Source organism: Geotrypetes seraphini, chromosome 8 (assembly GCF_902459505.1).
Source record: "Geotrypetes seraphini chromosome 8, aGeoSer1.1, whole genome shotgun sequence".
Taxonomy (NCBI): Eukaryota; Metazoa; Chordata; class Amphibia; order Gymnophiona; family Dermophiidae; genus Geotrypetes; species Geotrypetes seraphini.
In genome coordinates this window covers 591,236-615,901 of record NC_047091.1, presented here as the reverse complement: position 1 = coordinate 615,901, position 24,666 = coordinate 591,236, and the positions used below count along the sequence as shown (strand labels likewise).

At 41.6% G+C, this 24,666-nt stretch overlaps 1 protein-coding gene across 2 annotated transcripts in view; it reads right to left on the bottom strand.

Annotated features, from left to right (window-relative positions):
* Positions 1 to 1,026: 1,026 nt before the first annotated feature.
* The window catches only part of LOC117364753, a 28,337-nt gene continuing 4,697 nt past the window's right edge, over positions 1,027 to 24,666 (bottom strand). For both annotated transcript variants that reach the window (XM_033954342.1, XM_033954343.1), the window contains one exon: positions 1,027 to 3,116. In XM_033954342.1, the coding sequence (XP_033810233.1) occupies positions 3,000 to 3,116 (117 nt within the window). In that variant the 3' untranslated portion in view covers positions 1,027 to 2,999. The remainder of the gene's footprint in view (positions 3,117 to 24,666) is intronic.

The following is a 24,666-nucleotide window of genomic DNA, read 5'->3' as shown; positions in this document are numbered from 1 at the left end:
GGAGCGAGAATCCTGGCTGAGAACATGAAGAAGTCCATTGAAAAGGCTTTAAACTAAAGATCAGGGGAGAGCCGACAGTCGACAACCAGTCGATGGCCTGGACACCAGGATATCCTAAGGAGGAAACTTCAAGCAACCGCACAGATATAGGGCAAGAACATGATGAAACTACAAGAGGCAATGAAAAAGATCAAATGGATACAAAAAGGGATGCGAGGACCACTAAATCCAGGAAATTAGCACAAAAGGATCTTAAATGTATGTACACAAATGCCAGAAGCTTAGGAAACAAAATGGGCGAACTGGAAGAGCTAGCAAGTGGATTTATGAATTGGAATATCTGTTAAATTTGTAATAAATTTTAATGTTTTCCAAGTTTCCATTAAAATTCTATTGTCCTTATTCAATCTAGGCATCTTGATACTCAAAACGTGACACAATCTCAATGGAGACAGGAGTTGTCATTGCAACCTTAACCAGTCTGGAAGATTTTCCATGAATTCAGGGAGGATCTAATACATACCCTGACGCATTATATAGGCTTGATGATACCTATAAAAATTTGGAAAATTTACCCCACCCTTCACAATTGGCTTTTGTAAGGATACTAAAGCAATTCTTGCTGTTTTCCCCAGCCAAATAAATTTTGTAAGAATACTATTAAATTTTTTGTAAAAAGACCCCTGAAACAACACTGGTAACATACCCATTCGGTAACAAACTACAGGCAAAATCATCATTTTCACCGTCTGAACTCTCCCCCCAAAAAAACATTCAGTTTGATTAAATTTTTAGAATCACTATTTATAAGGGTGGTTTCAATGGAGTTATTTTGAGAGACCTATGACTGTGCTGTGCTCTGTTGAAGGACTATGATGTACTGAGATTAGGAGTTAATTAGTTATCTGAGGTCTCTTTTTTTCTCCACTATTTTTTTGAAGTAGCCATATGCTCTGTTTGAAATAACCATTTGCTATATTTGAACAAATTTTATACAGTCGTCCTTTGTTCATAGTTGTCCTTGCTTTTTTTTAATATAATTTTTATTAACTTTTTCAGATACTACATCTTATACATAAATTACACATATCAATCAAAAACAAAAGAAATCAAATAACTTAATACAAATTTATACATAAAATAGAACATATACTAATAAACTAAAGTAAATATAAAATAAAACAAAAATACACACAAAAGCTGCAGAATCTTTAATCAGAAACAAAGGAGTCTCGTTTAACTATAATAGGATTCTACAAAAATCATCTAGCAGGGCCTATTTCAGATTGAAATTAACAATGTTATTAAATTTGAAAGCTATCATTTCTTCATATTTCCTAATCGTACACAAGTGATTCCACCATTCGTGAAAATTGAGATTGGAGTTATCTCTCCAATTAATATGATGGATAGCCAGAGCAATCATAGTGTCAAATATTTTAAAGTATTTTGATGGGATCGAGATATCTGGGCACGAGGAGCACAAAATAATGACTCTGTAAGAGATAGAGATACCTCTGTCTAAATGAGTTATAGAAAGTATTTTTGGCCAAATGCTTGACCAGAATAAATGTACATTAGGACACTCAAAAAGGAGCTGAGAGTTGTCCTTAACTACTATAATATTTATGTATCAGAGAGAACCATATGTGCCTGTATTATCCTAGTGTTCATGGCGAACCCCTGTTACAGGTATGCAAACTTGCTTTTTACTTTCTATCTTTTTAACTATGTAAAAGTGCATGAAAGATCAAATATTCTCTGAGATGGGATCACAGTTAGACTTTTTTTTTTAAAATTATGCCCCTCCACGCCACTAAGTCCCCTTTTGGCCTAAGGCCCTAAACGCTGAAAGAAGCAGCAGGGAAAATGTCCATTCTCAAAAAAAAACATTCAAAATGAGGTTTTTAAAAGAATGGCCACCCTCTACGTTCAGCAGTTTAATTGCCCAGACCACCACTACATCTAACCTTAGAACACATTATCAACCAAAAAATTGCCCAAGTCCCAAACGCCCAAAACAAGACCTTTTAGGCAAAGGAGGGGCCAGTCTGTCAAAAACAACACCAGTTACAGAAAACACCCCCCCCCCACGCAACGATCGTGGCAGGAGAGATGCCCAATCTCTCCTGCTGCGGTTTGTGTCAGTAAGGGGGTGGATCGCAATCACGGCAGTAAAGATGTCCAATCTCTCCTGCAGTGATTGCGATCCACCCCCACCCCGAACCCTGACAATACTGGCAGGAAGGATCCCAACCCCTCCTGCCGAGGCGCACCCCCGTGACCCCCCCAGTGGGACATGAGCCATAAAGTGGCAAGGAAAGAAGACAGACATCCAGAAGCCTTTGCTTTGTGTATTGTCACTTCAGATCTTTTCATTAATGTACACAGATTGGTTTGTTGTAGCACTGAGGTAGTATTAACAAGTGAGGAAAAAGTTGTATATTGATTCTCCAATATTTAGCCTGCAGCAGTCAGAATTTTTTGAAACTCCTGCCACTACCTGATAAGGTTAAGCCATTAAAATAGACTGGCTTGTATAAGTCTGATTACCTAGTTACCCGACTCCATATTGCTGCTGAATAAGTCCCAGCTCTATCCTCACAACATCCATGCATTACTCAGATAGTACTGAAGCAGTTTGATCAGATATTCAACTGCTAAAAATCCAGGTATGGACCTGATCAGTGGGACTCTTCTGAGCAGAAGCTTTTTCTACTTGGATAAGTTCCACTGAATATTGGCCCCTAAAACCTGAGGTAGTCCATGTTTTGTTCAACTTTGTGTATCTGTTTTAATATATATATATATCTGAGCGTCTCAGTGTGTCTTTTTATGAATTATTGTGTATATGCATGTAGGTCTACAATATGTGTGTGCATTCCGTGTTTGTACATATATTGACAGGAGAGCAGGGGCAGCAAACCAAACTTTTGCAGTTTGTCTTGGTAGGAAGAGTGCTTGGGGCCCAGCATGTCATCCACTTCCTTCTCCCTTCCTCAGTACACCTTTACCAGGGATGGAGATGTGGGCGAGGGTGAGGATCTAGCCACTGACACGGTGTAGAGATTGGCAACAAAGTTTTCCCAGCCACGCCGGAAGATCCGATCAATGGTCTGAATAAAGGAGAAATAAGACATCATTTACAAATGCATTTCCTACATTTGGACCAAACACAGGATATGATCAAATAACTTTGCTGTGATAAATGCTATATATTAGCAAATGTTAAAGCTCCATATTGTTGAGAGAGAGTAATGAAAACCTAAGAGAAAACCCAGCCCTGACGCAGACATCGAAACATGCATGTTGACAGTGGGTTTGGCTGAAATATTCATCTTAAAGTTAAATAAAAATAAGATGATTGAGAGAACATTAATAGTGAGGAAGTTAAGATGTTTTAATATGACAGAGAAGCTGATGAGGAAGCTTGCAGTATAATGAAATACATCGGGTAAAAATCTTTTCCTGTAATCAAGTCGCTTCTGAGTGTTTCATAGATCTGTCAATGGAATGTTGAATATAGTCTGAATATTCTTGATAAATGAATATAGACACTGATTAAGAAATAATCACTGGCAGAATTGTTAGATATTTATTGACTGCCAGATTTATTAGAATAGTTAACTCACATTAAAATTGATTGATACATTAGCATTGGAACAGGCTGGGCCACCAGAGACCTTGCCCTGGCCCTGGTCCTGAACCAATGACTTTGTCAATTCTCACACAGGAAGGGATACATGAGCTAGCACAGAGTTTCTGTCAGCATCATGGGCCTGTCTGTGAGATTGAGCTGCATGGGTGCCCATATTCTCACATTGATCTTAAAGTCTATATCTTACATGATTATTACGAGAACACAAGTACTTCATTCCTGTTGCCTCACAGGAAGGAATACATGAATTGGCACAAATGTTGGTGGCTCTAGGCCCAGATGACCTAGCCTATTCCAATACTAATGCTTTTTATCTCTCACCATATTTTTCCTTTGCTAAGCCTCTGGATGTCATTGTCTCAAACATTTGCTGAATCTGGATAAAGAAATGACTTTTTGAAACAATATCAGAAAAAAGCTTTAGAATCTAATCTAATCTAATCTAATCCTTAGGTTTGTATACCGCATCTTCTCCATGTTTGTGGAGCTCGGCATGGTTTACAGGAGATGTAATATGAAGGAACTACAATAAAGGGTTAGAGGTCGAAGAATGAGGAATATTTAGAGGACTAGGGAAGCCAGATATGAAGAGATTTTGAGGATTTGGGATACCAAGGTTGGAGAGAGGCTTACATTTTTGAGAAAAGCCAGGTTTTCAGATGCTTGCGGAAAACTTGGAGAGAGCTCAAGTTCTGAAGAGGGGAGGTAAGGCTGTTCCAGAGCTCAGTGATTCTGAAGGAGAGGGAGGTCCCCTGCTTTCCTGAATGGTGTGACAAACCTGTGGCCAGCTTTGTCCCTGTAAGGGATAAAAGCAAAACACGGTCCCTGGTCAGAAGGGCTGACCAGGTTAAAAGTAAAAGTTTGGTTTTGGCTGACTACCCCTCAGACAGTGAGGTAGAGCAGGAGAGGCAGGAACATATATACATCCAGCAGAGGGTGCCATCTCAGGACAGGTACCCTAGAAAGCCTGAGAGGACTCTTATGGAGAAGTGGAGTCCTAGGGCTGGGAGGTATGCTCATTACCAGCCTAGGAGAAACCGGAGTTATTTCCCTAGGGATTTCCTGCCTAACACAGCTGCTCTGAGGAGAGAGGGGTGGGGCTTTAACCAACATAAAAACAGAGTATGGAATCTCAGTAGGGGGAGCAGGGAAAGCCGGGACGGAGCTAGGGCTAACGAGCTCAGGCAGCGGCAGGAGAGACAGCAGAGCTTGGAGTCAGATGAGGGGAGAAGTCTCTCTCCTCCAGCTCGCAGCAGTGAGGACGTGGAGATGACAGAGGACTACCTCAACTCCACCCCAGAGGCTGCTGAGCAGACAGGCTATGGAAGTCGCTGAGCCATTGCTGGAAGCTAGCTATTTCCCCACTGACATGGAGGTTAGTTACTAAGGGGAAGGAAGCAAGGCTGTGCTTGTGCTGTCTCCCGTAACCCAAGCCCAACTGACAGAGATTAGGAGAAGAGCAGGAAAATCTCCCCGCTACTCTGTATGACTGCCCGGAGAGCTTTGTTGATTCAGGGAACCTTATCTGTAGGGGTGTGAAAGCTCCATGGAAAAAACCCAAGTAAAGTTCACAGCTTATATAATGCCTTATTGTGTTCCGTCGGCCAGGAAGCCCAGCTGATTATAATGAGCTGTGAAGCCTGCTCTGCAAGCCTGTCCGTGTCTCAGCTAGGTAAGCTGAAACGTTTAAGAAATTCAGTACTAAGTTTTGAAACTGTAATTACTCTGGCTGTAGTCACAAGGTGTGCCAAGTTGGAAAGTTTTATTTTCCTGATATTTTTTCATTTGCCTTTTTCCCTGGTGAAGAGGACTGTAGTTAAACTGGAAAGTCCAGGGTATTGAACTGTATGTGGCATATATAGCAAGCCATTCTGACAACTGCAAGTTATTTTGTATTTTATAATTTTTGCCATGACATACGGGTGGCTGATGGTATTCAGACACCCGGGTTCAATAAAGCTCAAGAACATTCTTTTGCAACAAGACTTACCTGTGTGGTCTTCTCTTTATAAGTTACTCTCAGTGTGGCCTGGCAGACTAGGCAAGCGCCTAGGTCTGTTCTACCCTGAAAAGCCTTCCTCCAACCTGAGGAGGCCACGCCGATAGGCCAGAACTCAGCACACTTAGTCCCTCTGCTAGTTAGAGCAAGGGATAAGTGTGTCACAATGGGTAATGCCTTTTAGTGAGGGGAAGGAAAGTTTTAATTTGTGGGGGGGTCTAGTGGAGTTGGGGTTTGAAGAATTCCAAGTAAGAGGGATAAAGGGAGGGAGGATGCTTGTTTGCTCACACCTAGGCCTTTTTTCTGCATACAAATGATGACTCAGTTGAGTTGAGTCATACTGCAGGTGTTATTCATATAAGTTCTAAAAATCATACTTTTGTGCATGTGCAGCATGAATAAACATATTCAGATTTCATCTCTGAGCCTTGCTCAGGCTTGGGTGTACTTAGGTTCTAAAGTCATACTGAACTGTTATGTGGGACATCAACACCAAGTAGAGTTGGCCAATATGTTGAACTTAAGATATGCTTCCTTCAGTTCCATTCCTGCTCAGGCAGACACAGTTTTCTGATAACCAGAGGTAAAATGACAAGAGCATGTTTATTAAAAACTTTATATACCGCAAATATAGCCAAAAGCATCCAAGCGGTTTACAATATATAATTCAAAGCAATTTTGAAAACAACTCCATTCAAAATAGAAAAGGAAAGAAAAGAAGAAAAAAGTGTTTTGTTTTGTTTTTAAATACATAATATTCTATAACAATCAAAATAATAAAAATTAACTAATTACCGGTAATACAAACTGAAAATTTTATTACAAATAAATAACTGACTAAGTAGAGATTGCAGTCCCAAACTTGTTTCTTCAGTTTTAAAAAACCAATTAAAAAAATGTGCTTTTAGATGTCTTTTAAAATTTGTATACAATTCTTCTTTTCACAATTCTATAGGCAAATTGTTCCATAACTGTGGAACTAAATAGAAAAATGCACAATCTCTAGTTGAGAGAAGATGGGCCTTCGAGATATGGGGAACAGCTACCCTATCATTCAAAGACTGTAGTAAACACCTTGGTGCATAAAATAACACCAGGTTAGAAAGATATAATGGTTGCAACTCAAATTTAATCCTAAATTCCATTGGCAACCAATGGAATTTCAGATACAAAGGTGTCACATGATCACAAATATATGCATAGCCTAACAGCCAAATCGAAGCATTTTGTACTGTTTGTAGGCACTTCAGTTGTCCTTTTCCTATACCTGCATATACTAAATTATTATAATCTAACTTAGATAGTACAAAAACATGTATTAGCGTATGTAATGGTTTCTCATCCAGAAAATCTCGAATGGTTCTAAGCTGTCTTAATGCCCCAAAACCTTTACTTGGCAGAGCTGGTGGTTTCAGATTAAAGAAGATCACTAGCCTCAACCCTAGCTAAGGGTGTCTGCCCTCACTATGATAGGAGGCCTATACCTCCAGAGCCCATCTCTGTAGCAATATCACAGAGACTACAGAACACACTACCCTATTGCTCAGGCCCATGGAGATTAAATGCTGACCTAAAGTGGTATATTGTTCATGGCCATCTTTTGTGCTCCTTCCACTCAAAATGATAAGGGTCAGAATAAACATAAAAACATTTTGACAGATAAAGGCCAAATGGCCCATCTAGTCTGCCTATCCGTAAGCATCCACTATCTCCTCCTCTCCCCAAGCGATCTCATGTGCCTGTCTCACACTTTCTTGAATTCAAAGTCTTTGACTCCACCACCTCTACCAAGAGACTATTCCACGCATCTGCCATCTTTTCTGTAAAAATGTATTTCCTTAGATTACTCCTGAGCCTATCACCTCTTAAGCAGCAGTAACTTAGAGACCCTTCCTCGCATTAGAATGAACATAAGAACTGGGTCAGACAAATGGTGTATCAAAATCAGTATCCTGTCCCTGACAGTAATCAGTCCAGATCACATAGGGCCATCAAGTATGAGATAGTCAAAACTTGCTTATTGATGAACCCTATAGGAGTTAGGCCTGTACCTAGATTTTTACACAAAAGCTGAGTACCTTTCATCTCTGAAATTCAGAGACTGGGCCTGAAACAGTACAAACCTCTGGCTCACTTCTGTTACTTAGTGTCTTGTCAGCAGGGCCGGATTAACCAATAGGCCAAGTAGGCACGTGCCTAGGGCCCAAAATGGTCAGGGGGGCCCACTGAAGGAGACCACTCAAAAAAAATTTTCAGACGGCGACAGCCCAGCCCCCCTGCAGTGATCGTCAACACCGGGCCCCCCCTCGATCAGCGAAACAGGGCCGGCGACTGCTTTCTCCCACTGTTGCCGAAGCCTGTAAACAACTTTAACATACACCGCGGGGCTCTAACAGTGCATGTGACGCTACCAGCTTCCCTCCTTCTCCTCCTCCATCAACCAAATGGGAAATTACGTCATGAGGGGGAAGAAAGGAGGAAGGAAGCCGTCGGAAGCATGCGCACTGTTAGAGCCCCGCAGCGTGTGTTGAAGTTGTTTACAGGCTTCGGCAGCAGCAGGAGAAAGCAGTCGCCGGCCCTGTTTCGCCGATTGAGGGGGGCCCTGTTTCGCTAATCGAGGGGGGGGGGGCCCGGTGTTGCCGATCACTGCGGGTAAGCCGGGCTTCGGCAGAGGCGGGAGAAAGCAGTAAATGAGTGGAAGTTGGCAGGCCTGGGGAGGGGAAAATGGAAGGGCAGTCGAAATACGGTATGTTGGAGCAGGAGATGAGAGGGAGGGAGAGAAGGAGAAATGTTGGACAAGGGCAGGAGGGGTGCTAGATCTTAGGGTGACAGGGGGAGAGAACAACAGGAAAGAGAGCGGAAACAATCTTGGACCCTGAGGGGAAGAGAAGAAAATAAGCCTAACGAATACCATACCCCAAACTATACCGTACTATAAACTGTTCCAGACAAACTACCAGACATGTGGTAGGCAAAGCATGGGCGTACTTAGCTGTGGCATGCCAAGTTTATATTTAAATTTCTGCCATAAATTGATTTTATTTTCATTTATTACAGTATTTCTTAGCCTTTTTTTTCTGATTGCTTGAGAGTGCTGGTTAATTGAGTTCTGTTTCATCTATCTATATCTATATATCTATCTATATATATAAGAAATGCTTAAGAATTAAGGTATGGTTTTATTTAGTTCAATAGTAACACAGATGAATTAACAATTATAACTATAGCAGAACCTCAATATTCGTGGGGGTTTAGGGCAGAGCTGGCCCGTAAATATTGAATCATCACAGATAATTTTTAAGGCCTGACCCACTTCCACCTCCCTCCTGTGTCTCGGACCTTCCCCAGACCTTAACTGGTGGTCTAGCGGCGACAAGGGGCAGGATTGATCATCCTACGCTCCTGCCCCGTGCAAAGCTGTCATCAAAATGGCTGCCGTGAGTTCCTGTTGTCTGGTATGACGAGCAAAGTGATTAAATTTGCAGACGATACGAAGTTATTCAGAGTGGTGAAGATGCAGAAGGATTGCAAAGAACTGCAACGTGACATAAACACGCTTGAGAAATGGGCCATGGCATGGCAAATGAGGTTTAACGTGGATAAGTGTAAAGAAATGCATGTTGGTAACAAAAGTCTTATACACGAATACAAGATGTCTGGTGTGGTACTTGGAGAGACCCCCCAGGTAAGAGACCTGGGAGTACTGGCCGACAAGTTGATGAAGCTGTTCGCGCAGCTGCGAAATGGGCAAACAGAATGTTAGGAATGATTAAGAAGGGGATCACAAGATGATCGGAGAAGGTTATCCATGCTGCTGTACCGGGCCATGGTACACCCCCACCTGGAATACTGCGTCCAACACTGGTCTCCGTACATGAAGAACGACACGGTGCTACTCGAAAGGGTCCAGAGAAGAGCGACTAAAATGGTTAAGGGGCTGGAGGAGTTGCCGTACAGTAAGAGATTAGAGAAACTGGGCCTCTTCTCCCTTGAAAAGAGGAGGCTGAGAGGGGACATGATTGAAACATTCAAGATAATGAAGGGAATAGACTTAGTAGATAAAGACAGGTTGTTTACCCTCTCCAAGGTAGAGAGAACGAGAGGGCTCTCTCTAAAGTTAAAAGAGGATAGATTCCGTACAAACGTAAGGAAGTTCTTCTTCACCCAGAGAGTGGTGGAAAACTGGAATGCTCTTCCGGAGGCTGTCATAGGGGAAAACACCCTCCAGGGATTCAAGACAAAGTTAGACACGTTCCTGCTGAACCGAAACGTATGCAGGTAAAGCTAGCCTCAGTTAGGGCGCTGGTCTTCGGCGTAAGGGCCACCGCGTGAGCGCACTGCTGGGCACGATGGACCACTGGTCTGACCCAGCAGCGGCAATTCTTATGTTCTTAACGACTGGCCATCGTCGGTGGGGATAGGAGCCTGGCTGCCTTTCCACACATTTCAAAATAAATGTATTGTTGCTTCTCTAAGGTTTGGCACAGTGACTGCCTTGAATGAATAGTGCCTGTGAAGCATTTAACTGTTCTAACTGTTTGTGTACCTGTTTCACTTGTCCTTGTGGTCAAATGGAGGTTAGAAAAGGGCTTCATCCCTAAAGGGGCTCTGAGGCTTTTCCACCTGAACACCTATGGATTTGCTATAGCTGGTTTTCACTATCAAGATTTTTCACAGCTTTTTGTTGATATGTTTGATTGAATCTTAGCTGTGTGGATTATTTGTTCATAATATAAATAGTCAGGTTCCCCAGGGGTCTGTGCTGGAACCACTGCTTTTTAACATATTTATCAATTATCTAGAAATGGAAATAACTAGTGAGATAATTACATTTGCTGATGACACAAAGTTGTTAAATCGCAAGAGGACATTATAGCACTGGAAGACTGGGCATCAAATGGCAGAAGACGTTTAATGTGAGCAAGTACCAAGTGATGCTTGTGGGAAAGAGGAACCTGAACTATAGCTTAGTGATGCAGGGTTCCACATTAAGAGTCAATGCCCAGGAAAAGGATACATTAAAACCCTCATCTCAATGTGAGGCGGCATCTAAGAAAGCAAATAGAATGTTAGGAAATATCAGGAAAGGAAGGGAAAACAGAGATGAAAATGTTATAATACCCTTGTATTGCTCTATGGTAAAGCTACACCTTGAATACTGTGTGCAATTCTGGTCACCATATATCAAAAAAGATGTAGCAGAATTAGAAAAGTGTAACGAAAATGATTAAAGGGATGGGACGACTTCCCTATGTGGAAAGGCTAAAGAGGCTTGGAGAAGAGACGGCTCAGGGGTGATTTGATAGAAGTCTATAAAATACTGAGTGGAATGGAAAGGGTAGATGTGAATCACTTTACTCTTTCCAAATATACTAGGACTAGAGGGCATGCAATGAAGCTACTAAGTAGTACATTGAAAACAAACTGGAGAAAATATTTCTTCACACAATGTGTAATTAAACTCTGAAATTTGTTGCCAGAGAATGTGATGAAATCAGTTACCTTAGCAGGGTTTGATAAAGGTTTGGATAATTTCCTAAAAGAGAAGTCCATAGGCCATTATTGAGATAGCTCTGAAGCCCTTTGATATCTCTCCTTGCTCATCTCCCCCTATGCTCCCCCCCTCCCCGTGATCTCTGCTTGTCGGGCAAGCCCATCTTCCACTGCTAACTCCAGACTCCGTCCCTTCTTTCTTGTGGCGCTGTATGCCTAGAACAGGTTGCCTGAATCAATACGTCGTGCTCCATCCCTGGCAGTGTTCAAATCCAAGCTATAGGCCCACTTTTTTGAAACTGCTTTCAACTCTTAACTCCCCCTCACTGCTGTCAGATAGCTATAACCTCCCCAACCCTGAAATGTCCCGTCTAAATTAGATTGTAAGCTCTTCTAAGCAGGGACTGTTTATTGTATATTAAAATGTACGCCTTTCAGTGCTATAGAAATAATAAATAGTAGTAGTAGTAATAGCTTGGGGACATCCACTGCTTTAGATCTTGCTAGGTACTTAGGACCTGGGTTGGCCACTGTTGGAAACAGGATACTGCGCTTGATGGACCTTCGGTCTGCCCAGTATGGCAATCCTTATGTTCTTAGGGAGAAATTGTTGACATCCTTCTCCATGGCACAGTTTTCCAGTCTCTCTGCTGGCTGGAGTCCACCAATTCTCTCTCACATTTTGTCACACTCCCGCTCTCTCATTCTGGCTCTCACTTTCTCCCACTTACTCCTACATACACACCCCTCTCACACACTCTTACTTACACTCTGATTCATTCTCCCACTCTCACTCCTACAAACACACTCATACTCTGGCTCTCATTCTCCTACTCTGGCTCATGTCCAGGAAAACCGTGTTATATCATTAATGGTATGTCCTATCATTGGTTGGCAACAGGTTGCTCAAGTGGTTGTTCTTTTTTCTCTTTTCCATCCTTAAAAGAATGCATGTATACAAGATTTCTTGAAAGAACTCTATCGTTCCAAGCTAGCAAAAGGAGTAAAACATTAAGTGGTTTGATTGTAGCATCTAATTCCTACAAACTTTTAGGAAAAATGTTAAAACTTATCTTTTTGATGAATTTGTTTGATGTCGTCATGAATTTTAAAGTTATTGCTATACTATTGCTGTTTTGTCCAGCTTTTCATTATTGTAAACTGCATAGAACTGATAGATATTGCGGTATAAAAATAAAAATTTGTTATTATTATTATTACTAACGTGGAAGTAATGGAGCTTGGCAATTCATGATTGGTCCAGCTTAATGAGGATTAAGTCATGAAACTTGGTCCTATGATGCAAAGGCCTAGTCGGCTCAAGCCTACACAACCCATTCTGTGATAGGCCCATCAAAGGAGAGTCTCAGCAGACCTGCCCTTGTAGCACCCATTGCCTCCAAAGTATTGGTGATGTAAAAGTGAAAATTAATAAAGAATAAAGAAAAAAATACAGTTCAAGCCTAATTTAACCTAACTTTTCTATAGATTATAGAACATAAGAATTGCCGCTGCTGGGTCAGACCAGTGGTCCATCGTGCCCAGCAGTCCGCTCACGTGGCAGCCCTTAGGTCAAAGACCAGGGCCCTGAGTCTAGCCTTACCTGCATACGTTCTGATTCAGCAGGAACTTGTCTAACTTTGTCTTGAATCCGTGGAGGGTGTTTTCTCCTACAACAGACTCCGGAAGAGTGTTCCAGTTGTAAAGCAGTAATACTATCTGAAACATAAGTCTATATTAATAACCAAGTTTGCAACTCCTCTCAGTTGCCTCACTCTATGTCGTCCAACTGTAACCTATATGTATGTATAAAAATACATACATATGGGTAACTACTCTAGTATGTTCCACTCCATGTATGTTAATTTGTAACAAAACAAGGCAAGCGGTCCACCAAAGAATCCAACGTGAAACAAAAGAAGATCGGCAGCCAATAAGGAGATTCAAATCAGGTATATTCAAGGTGCCTCCCAGGAACCAAGGCTGGTCAACGCTAACAGAAAACCATGTCTTTCATACACACAGGACACAGAACCACCCTCACCCAGTATGGAATAAGCAATCACAAACTAAACCCCCCCCCTTTTTTTTTTTTCAAAAGCACGGCTGGCAGGCTGAATGTTCTGTGCTGTTCTGACGATCATAGGAATTCTGTGACCATCGGAGCAGTGAAGAGCATTCAGCATGCTGCCTTGTGTTATAAACCGAAGGAACGGTACAGTTTAGGGGTGAAGAAACAGTGGTGCATATCCCCCAATACTGAACAAAATATAAAGACAGTAGATGTACATTTGGAAAAAAAAGAAATAACAAATCACTTTACAAATTAACAAATAAAAATAAAACAAAAAATGGAAAATAAGATACCATTTTATTGGACTAATACATTTTAAAATTAGCTTTCAGAGGTCAAACACTCTTTCCTTAGTTCAGTAAAATATACTATTGTTACAGTATCCTGTCCTGACCTGAGGAAGAAGAATTTGGTCTCTGAAAGTTAGCCAAAAATATATTAAAATTAGTCCAATAAAAGGTTCACCATTTCTATTTCTAAACATTTATCAACACAGCTAAAATACTACTTTATCCTAAAGCAATAAAATAAAAAATGTAATTTTTTTTTTCAACCTCTGTCATGTGGTTTCTGCTTTCCTCATCTTCTTGTCATTCGCTTCCTTCTATCCAGTGTCTGCCCCTTCCAGAAAATCTCTATCTCCCTCTGCCATTTCTCATTCTGCTAGCATCCATCTTCCCTCTTCCCAGTCTTAAGAGACTGGGATTATTCTCCTTTGAGAAAAGGAGACTGCAAGGGGATATGATCGAGACTTTCAAAATACTGAAAGAAATCGACAAAATAGAGCAGGAAAAAAAATTATTTACAATGTCCAATGTGACACGAACAAGAGGACATGGACTGAAGCTAAGGGGGAACAAGTCTAGGACAAATATCAGGAAGTTCTGCTTCACGCAACGAGTGGTGGACACATGGAATGCTCTCCCAGAGGAGGTTATTGCGGAATCCACTGTTCTAGGATTTAAAAGCAAACTAGATGCACATCTCCATACGAGAGGCATAGAGGGATATGGGCCTCCACGTGTGCGGATCGCCGGACTTGATGGATCGAAGGTCTGATCCGGAGATGGCAGTTCTTATGTTCCCCCCATGGTCTGGCATCTCTCCTTCTCTCCCCCCTGTGGTTTTTTTAGTGTCTAACTCTTCTCATTTCCTCCACTCAGATCTGATATCTGTCTCCCCCGTTTCTGGTAATTCTCTTCTCTCTTCCCTTTTCTTCTCTGTTCTTCCTTCTCTATTTCCTGCCTTCATCTAAATTAAATTCTTTCTTACTATTCAGTCCTCAGTTTCCCTCTTTCACTGTGTCTACTCACAGCTTGCCACCCCTTTCCTTCATCCCTCCTCTATCTCACTAACTCTATCTTCTTCCCCCCATCCAGCATGGTGGAAAGCAGCAGCAGCGGTGAGGAGGTGAGGGCCCCTCACCTCCTCACCGCTTCTGCTGTTTTCCCATATGCGCCTGAAGCTGACGGCACAAGTTCTCCCCGCTTCCATCATCTGCCCCCTTCTTTCTCTCTCTCCACCCCAGGCAATTCCATCAGTTATCCTGCCCCCCTCAGTGAATTGCCTGGGGTGGAGGGAGGGAGAGAAGAGGGCAGATGATGGAAGTGGGAAGAACTTGTGCCATCAGCCTCAGGTGCATGCAGGAAAGCAGCAACAGTGAGGGGCTAGAGGTTATCTTCCTCTCATTCATGTCCTTGCCACCCCCGTCCCTTGATCGGTCCCACAATTTCACAATTTACAGCATATCCCCTCCCTCCATTCTTGTAGCCCAGCATCTCCTCTCCTGATATCTCCTTGTCCTTTTTCTTTTACTATCTTCCTATCCCATCTCTATTCCCTTCTGTCCCTCTCCCCATGATCAATCATCTCACCAACTCTCAAGCAACTAGAAACTACATTTATCCAGCATCTATCAATTCCCATGGGTGCACAAAAGTATAGTTTTTATACTTGTATGAATAACACTTGCAGTATGGATGAACGCATCTGAGTCATCACTTCTGTATCCTAGCAGAAAATAGGACTAGGTGTGAGCAAACAAGCATCATTTTAACATATACATAAAGCATAGCATTAAAAAGGTATACATATATTGCCTAATAAGGTATAAAGAGATCTCAAAACAATCTAAAGCTATCCAGCTAAATAATGATTAATGTACCTGCCTCCTATAAACTTGAACACATTTCTAGCAGTAACTAGCTGTCCCGCCCCAACGTCAGAGGAGGTGTGGGACCACAGCAGAGGGAACGTGCTACAGAAGCCAATGGCAGAGAGAAGAATAGAAACATAGAAGATGACGGTAGAAAAGGGCTACAGCCCATCAAGTCTGCCCACTCTGCTTACCCACCCCCTGTCTATGCCCTAATGACCCAATTTCCTTATCTTGACCCTCGTAGGGATCCCACATGGGTATCCCATTTATTCTTAAAGTCTGGCACGCTGTCTGCCTCGATCACCTGCACTGGAAGCTTGTTCCAATGATCAACCACTCTCTCTGTGAAGAAATACTTTCTGGTGTCGCCATGAAATTTTCCGCCCCTGAGTTTGAGCGGGTGCCCTCTTGTGGCCGAGGGTCCCTTGAGAAAGAAAATATCATCTTTCACTTCGACACGTCCCGTGAGGTACTTAAATGTTTCGATCATGTCTCCCCTCTCCCTACGTTCCTCAAGAGTGTAGAGCTGCAATTTGTTCAGTCTCTCTTCGTATGGAGGTGAAGGATCCAGTCTAAGGGGAGCAGCTCGATGATCCAGTCTGAGGAAAGCAGCGGAGGTGAGGGAAACAGCGGAGATAAGGCCCCGCATGTTGGGGTAAAATTGTGCCCGTTGCGAGGGCCCCAGCGGGAGGAGGATTGCCTTAGAGAGGCTGGATTGGGGAGGGGGGAGAGAAGAGACCAAAGGACTTTGAGGAGGGGTGGGAAAGCAGCTTTGAACCAAAAGGGAGTGGGAAGACAAGGCAGATAAGGCAGATCCTGGACTACTAGAGGGCTTAGAGAGGTTGAAACACTCTGAACCGAGGAGAAAGAGATGCCAGGCCCTGGGGAGGGGGAAGACAAAGAGAATGAGAGAGACAAAGACCTGGACCAAAGGTGGGAAAACTCAAAATGTTAGCAGAAGGAAGATAGAGAGAGGGAGAAACCTGAAACAAAGGGGAGGCAGAAGAGAGGGGGGCAGATGTTGGACTATGGGAGGTGCAGACAGAAGGGGAGAGATCCTGAGGAAGAACAGAGAGATGCAAGATCAGAACAGAGGAGGGAGACGTTGCAAATAGGGGTGGAGGATAGAGAAAGAAAAGCTGGACTCCTGGAAGTACAGAGAGAGATGTTGGTTGGGGAATGGTACGAGGTCTGGAGGACAGAAGAGGTGCACTCGGTATATATATAAATAAATGAGGGTCTTTTACTAAGGCGCGCTAGCTGATTTAGCGCGCACTAAATGCTAACGTGTCCATAGAATATAATGGATGCACGCTAAATCGGCTAGCGCACCATAGTAAAAGAGAGGGTATATGTTTAGTATTTTTATTGTTGGTAGATCATTTTGACTTGGTCATTTTAAATGTAGCTCGCAAGCCAAAAAAGTGTTTTAAGTCTGTAACTCATATTTACAGTAGTTTCACCGAGTATCCCTAGGCTTAGCATTATTGGAAAGAGTAACCATTGTCTGACAATTCATGCCTTTGTAAACCGCTTTCAATTCTCTTTTGTCATCTCTTCCCCAAGCTCTACTAACCTGGAATTGGGGGTGGGAGAGAATAGAGCTATAGACATATTTGTCAGAAATAAAAGAGATAAAATACAAGGAAGTACCTATTGGACCTCAATGTAATTCACCTTGAGGTACTACTGGAAAAGGTACAGACTAAATTCAAATACATAGACAAGATACAATCTTGCTCAATAAGGGGAGAAGAAGGAGCCTTTCCTAGTTGCAGGATTCTGTAAAGTTCAGCTAGTTGGTCCTGCACCATGAATACCAATAGGTATGTAAGGAATGCACTTCAAAGCTTAACCCAAGCCTAGAGGTATGGGAGCAGAAGACACAGAAATTTCCCAAAGATGTTCTCATATTCCGGAAGATCTGGTATTTCTTCTTTGGAGGAGAGAGGTGCTGCCATTCATAGGAACATAAATGGGGAAAGCTGAGGGTCTCTGGGCCAGCACCTTATCATTAACCACTACATGAGCAGGCGTGATCAGATAGATCCCCTTTTAGTATGACAGATGGATTAGAGCCCTGATTCTAACTTCAGTTGCAAGCATGGCGATGGAGCTCTGCCTTCCCCTTTGAAAATAAGTAGTAGCTACATGTCCTTGCATGCTTTGGGATAGAGGTTAAAACTTGGACTGGATGTTCTTTTCCTGCTGGCACATGCACACACACACGTCATATATGTTGAGAATGCTTTTGGTGCTGCAATGTAGAAGATGGTACCTTCCCGACTATTTTTTCTCTGATTACTGTTTGATTAAGAAAGGGCTTGCCTTTAACCTCAGCACAGCGTTCTGACTGTTTGCCCAGTGGCACCATGTGACCAGGAGGATGTATATATGAAATCATTTTCTTCTGTCATGGCACCTCTTCAGTCATCTCCAACTCTTCCTTCTTCCTCTAACTTTCTTTTTAGTGTGTATTTTAATTACATTACATTAGTGACTTTTATTCTGCCTTAACTTTGCATTTCTAGGTGAATTGCAAAAGGGGTAATCTGGACATTTCCAGGTGAATTACATGATCAAGAATAGAGGTCTCCAAAGTCCCTCCTCGAGGGCCAAATCCGGTCAGGTTTTCAGGATTTCTCCAATGAATATGCATGAGATCTATGTGCATGTACTGCTTTCAATGCATATTCATTGGGGAAAAACCTGAAAACCTGACTGGATTCGGCCCTCGAGGAGGGACTTTGGAGACCCCTGATCAAGAACATATTACAAGAACTCGTTGTCGGTCTGAGATTTGTTCTGAAGTTCGCAAGGTCAGTTTGTCTTGACAAATTTCTTGAATAGTATGGTTTTTATTTCTGTTCTGAGGATTTTGTAGTCTGGGGTTGAGGTCAGTAGTTTGGAGATTTGGTGGTCTAGTTTCACAGTCTGAGTTGCTCGTAGATCATTGTATATTTTCTTACGCTATATGCCTTTGAGAGGGGGGTGGTTGAATGTTGTTTGGTTTCTCCTTGGTCTGGTTGAGTTATTTCGGATGAGATGATAATTCAGGTAGGTGGGGGCGGCACCATTCAGGACTTTGAACAGTAGACAATAAAATTTGAAAAGTATTCATGCTTGTATTGGGAGCTAGTGTGAGTCTAGGTATGTGGTGGTGATTTGATCATATGTGCTCATAGAGTAGATCAAGAAAAATAAATAAACACACTTACATAGAACACTGTAAATGAAATCAAGAAAAACTTTGTGAAAAATTTCTAATTCATACTTTCATATGTGGATAGGTGCTCAGAAACATGGAGGAAAAAGGGGAACTAAGTCCCCAAAAAACCTCACCACCCAATCATTGCAGTACTTCCACTTCACAAGGTAATAATGTTGTGCAATGCATCAAAAGTACATGTCCCTATATCCAGATAACAATGCCAGCATCTATTAGACTTAGAACTATCTACCTTTTGTAGTCTAACAGGGGTCCAGAAAATTCTATATAACAAAAATAACCAAGTTTGTCTCATAGATGCTGATTCTGTGCATCTCATCCTCCAAGTCCAAATTCATGGCCATTGAGTAGCAGAAATTTGCTGCTTTGTCTCAGTGCTCCAAATGTCTCTTAGACTAGTTTTTGGTTTTTTATTCAGATGCTCAATTATTAATTTATACCACTTGGCTGCCTGATGCCCTAGCAGATCGGTCTGGAAACATAGGCCCGGCAAACTATACTGAGTTTTTAAAGTACGCTCTTCAGGGAACCCCTTCTGAATGGCCTGCTTCAACTGCAACCACTTAAATGCTTGAGAATTTGTAATACCAAATGTTTGTTGCAGTCATGAAAAGTCAAGCATCTTTCCGCCTGAAAGCACAACATTCAGTGTGTGTATGCCCGTCTGCAACCAGTGCTTCCAGATGATCTTAGACTCGCCAATTTGAATCTTGGAGTTTAACCATAAGGATTGACATGTGGATTGATGAATTGGAATAGGTATTATGTTATTAATAAATTTTAATGTCTGCCATGTAGATAATAAAATTCTATTGTCCTTATACAACCTAAGTAACTTGATACTTAACGTATGACACAATCGCAATGGAGAGAGGAGTTGCCATTCTACATAAAGATCCAATACATATCCTTACGCATTATGAAAGCTTGATGGTATCGATAAAAATTGGGAAAATTTACCCCACTCTCCGCAATTGGGTTTTGTAAGGATACTAAAGCAATTCGATCAGTTTTACCCAGCCAAATAAATTTCCTGAGAATACCATTTAATTTTTTATAGAAGGACCCCTTAAAGTAAATCGGCAACATGCTCATTTGGTAGCAAACTACAGGCAAAATCATCATTTTTACAGTTTGGACTCTCCCCCACTAAGAAAGATGTAATGGGTTCCAGTGCTCACACATTTCTTTGACTTTCAGCAATAAGGATTTTTCATTTACTGTCATTGTATCTTCCAATGTTTTCTGAATCATAATGCATGAATATTTTATACCCTCTTCCTTCCAAAGGAAAGGGAATGAATCAAATAATCATTTTGCACTATGCACGTTTAACAGAAGAACCTCTGATTTGCTCCAATTAATTTTGTATCCAGAAAATTTACCAAACTTATCAATCAATTCCAGTAAATGTGGAATGGTAGATTCAGGATTCCTCAAATGAAGCAAAATATCATCCGCAAAAGCAGAGATCTTATATTCCCGACCTGCATAAAAAATCCCCTGAATCTCCCTTGTCTGCTGTATAGCCAGCAGCAAGGGTTCCAGAACAATATCGAAAAGCAAGGGAGATAAGGGACATCCTTGCCTAACTCCCCTTCCCAGACAGAAATGTTCAGAGAAGCCCTTGAAATCTAACCCATCTTTTTCTTAACTTGAATAAAGCTCGGAAGAATACAAAGTCTTATAATATTTCAAAAACTGTTTAAAAATATTTCCAATCTGAGTATGAGATTGGTCATTCTCATCTTTAATGGCCACAATTTTTACTTTTCTTTTTTTTGGCTTTGAGGTAATCTTCCCACCTTATTAGAGTTTCCATAATACAGAGCCTGCTACGAAAACAGATCTCTCCTAGCCAATTGTGAGGAAATCTCATTATATTTATATTTAGCTTTCAAAAGCTTTCAAAGTACTACATACCCATTTTGATGTCAATTGCGATTCTAAGTTTAAAATAATCTTTTCCAGATTAGCATATTCCAATTTTAACTGTTTTCTAACATGTGCCGAATAAGAAATTATTTGCCCTCTGGTTGTAGCTTTGAAAGCATCCCATAAGGTTTCCAATGAGATTTCCTCCAAGGTATTGAAAATACTCCTTCATTTTTATTTGCATTTCCTCAAGAAAGTCTGAATCTGCAAGCAATGCATTATCGAATCTCCAGACAGGTCAGGTACATTTTGTGTCAGTAAATTGATATTCAATCCAAATACCAGCATGATCCATCAAAAGAATTGGGTTTATGTTGGCCTTTGTAACTTGCTGAATTAAAGTATCTGAAACAAAAATATAATCAATTCTTGAAAAAGATTTATGCACTTAAGAACAAAAAGAAAATTCCCAAGCATTATAATGTAAAAGCCTCCATATATCTCTTAATCCCCACAATTGTACCATATTATCCAGACCTAGCAACTTTATTTGCTTACTAGGCTGTTTGTCCAGTATTGGATCCATGACAGCATTAAAATCACCAGCTACAATTAATTTATTTGTAGCCAATGACAGAATCAACTATTGGAGCTTTGTAAAAAAAATCAGCCTGATTTGAATTAAGGGCATACACATTTAATAATGTCAAGGTATCTTTTCCTAAGGTTATTTCAACATGAATCCATCTATCTAAAGGGTCAGCTTGCATTGCACCAAATACAGCAGAATATAATCTATTGACTAAAATAGCTACACCTGCCTTTTTCCCAACTGCAGGTGCATAAAAGCAGTGTTTAACCCAGTCTCTGGACAGTTTCACAGCCTCGTTAGATAAGTGTACTTCTTGGATATGGCAAACATCTGCCTCTTGATTTTTTAAGAAAATTCAATATTTTTTTCCTTTGAACAGGATGGTTGAGACCATTAACATTTAAGGAAAAATTTTAAAAGGCATTTTGATAATAAAGAAAGACTGTGCAACATACTCTTGAATACCTCAGTTTACCCTGTTCAGAATAACCATTATAATATCCCTGCACATCCAGGATCCCTGCCCTCCAAAACCCTCCCAACCCCCCTAAATCGTATTAACATGATGAACTTGGTTCGAATTAATAGACCCGCAACCCAACCCTCCCCCTCCCATGCCATTCCTGAAACATAACTCATATAATACATATTAAACTAATCCATTAAGAGAGTCCGTCTATTCAGAACCCCATTCCCAGATAAAACCTCAGATCCTTTACTATAATTTATAATTTAATCAATTTATTTATTAAATGTCTTATTTCAGTATTTTATCACTAAAATGATGACATTGCCTTGAAAAAGTTAAGCTCTATTTCCTCCTTTTAAGGGGTAATAATATCTAAGATTTATAAGTGGAGCTGACAATAAAGCCTTCTATGATCAAAAAATAATGCAACGTCTCTGTAACATTAACTTCAAGAATGAATAATTCCTTTCCCATGAATTTCTCCCTAGATTATCTTAATATTCTAAATAATTCATAATATAATTAAAGCCTATCCATTTGAATTTGAATATTATAAATAAAATGTAATACTTCAATGAAGAACCCTTTTCTAAACTTTGTACCTTTTGCGACAATCATTAAGACAGGAAAAACTAACCTGCTCTTTCGAATGCAACTTTACAGACACCCTGGTAAGTGCTAAATTGACCCATAGTATAATTCAATAGATATGAAGTAGCTACAGAATGAATGAGAAATAGATATGAACAAAATATAAATACAAAATTAATGAATGCTTTAGTAATATAATCCCCAATATATCATGACTATTTATTTAAGACGCTAAGCTCCCTTTGTCCCTATTAGATTCAAACATTTATTTTTTTTTGATGCAAACAACAAAGTAAGCAAAACACTGGAACACATAAGGTGCACATCACAGACAATGATGCATCCTATTCAACACTGTATCAAACAGTAACAGGAAAGTGTAATAGCAACAAAGCCCCCCTCAAACCCACTCAGGGCAAGTGAGGCCAAAGTCGACAGAAGGGTTCCCCGAGGTCCTGGACTCTGATGAGCCCCGAAGAAGCCACTCCACCTTCCTCCCTCCACTCATCCCCACAGAATATACCTGTGAATATGTTCCAGAACCATATGAAACATCCTCCTCCCCTCTCCAATGCCCCCCAACCCCCCCTTGGTACTCTCCACCCTGCTCCACCATAGCTCACCAGTGCTCTCTCACCCCCGCAAGCTGAGCGCCCAGTTTAAGACACCCATCGTAAAACCTCAATTCGTCCCTTTGGATGTAAGAAGTACAAATATGGCTTCCAGACATTCAAGAACACCATCTTGTGCTTCCGAGACCCTCCCGCATCCCTCGCCTCCCAGGTGGCCAACTGATGCAATTGGTTCCTCCAATGACAAAACGCTGGAGGGTCCGGGACCGTCCAGTATTGAAGAATACATTTCCTGGCCAGCAAGCTCATCTTCCTGCAGAGAGCCCTATTTCCCCTAGGCAAATGGCCCATAAGCCTCTGGCAAATCCAATACGAAGTGGGCCAGGGTACTGCGCAAGGCTCTTCCAATCAACCCTGACATGTAAGCAATTATATGCCTCCAGATTGTGGGGCAAGACCAAAAGGCATGCCCCAAAGTGTGTCCCCCCCGTCCCACATTTATGACACAATGGGGTGGGCAGACCTCCACTATAGTATAACTGTGTACGAGTATAAAAACTGCGTAGTGCCACCCTGTAATACATTTCTCGCAACCAAGCTGGGCCCCAAAATGCTTGCTCAATTGTGCTCTGTCGAGGGATCGCACATAATGCTCCACTTGATGACACGCAAACTGCGCTCCCCAAGTATCTCCCACAATAGCTTGCAAATCTGCATGGGCCAACATCTCCCCATCAGCCCCCAAGAGGTGTTCTAACTGGGAAACCGCTCTCTCTCTCTCCCCAGGACAAATACTCCCGTGACTCCCTACCCAGTGGAAAGGCTGGATTACCCCTCAATGGCAAAAGGTCCGTGACCGTTGGATCCCCCCCATGGCTTGCACAAGCCAACACCAGGCAGCTTGTAAGGTACAAAACAGCACACTGGATCTAAGACAAGATGGCAAGTCCTTCCGGGAATTATAGAGTAAAGCGAACACATCAAAGAGAGCAAAAAACTCTTGTTCCATCATAACAGGGGTGTAACTACTAGTCAAATTCACCCAAATCCCCCAGGTGGCGAAGCAGAAACGCATAATTATAAACCCGAACGTCCAGTAAACCTAGCCCCCCCCCCATGCCAATTCCACAGTAACTGAGACAGCTGCAATTTTGGTTTCTTGGCCGCCCAACAGAAACGAGTAACCCTTTATAAAAAATGTGCAAATCTTTCTTCGTCAAACATAACAGTAGAGTCTGTAACACATACAGCCATTTGGGAAAAATAAACATCTTAACCAGGCAAATGTGACCCATCAAAGAAAGGGGTAAAGCCCGCCAAGTGTCCAGCAATAATTCTGCCTGCTGCTGAAGTTTATCCACATTAAGGCGATATAAAAGGGGAACCTTCATGGACATCAGAGTTTCCAAATACACAAACTGTCCTGGTACCCAGGTTAACAGAAACCGATTTCCCCATAGGGCCTGAACCTCCACTGAAGACTCCAACACCTCCGATTTCTCCAAATTTAGGCAAAAACCCGCATAGTCTCCATATTCTTTAATCAAATCCAATAAAGCTATTAAGGAGGACAAAGAATCTGTGAGGTGCACTAAGATATCATCCGTGAAGGCCGATAACTTAAAAGTAGTAGCGCCAATGGTTATCCCCTGGATAGCTGGCATGGCATAAATGTCCCGAATAAGGGGGTCCAATGTAAGTACAAATAACAATGGGGATAAGGGACAACCCTGCCACATCCCACTAGAAATCGGGAACCGTACCATTTCAAAATCTTTCAACACCAACTTTGCTTGAGGCAGGGCATACAACGCCCGTAATGCCGATACAAAAAATCCATCAAAACCATAGGCCATTAATATAGCATAAAGAAAATCACCACCGTACCCTATCGAACGCCTTTTCTGCATCAAAACTGACCAGCACTCGGTGAATCAGGCAGCACTACTGTGAACT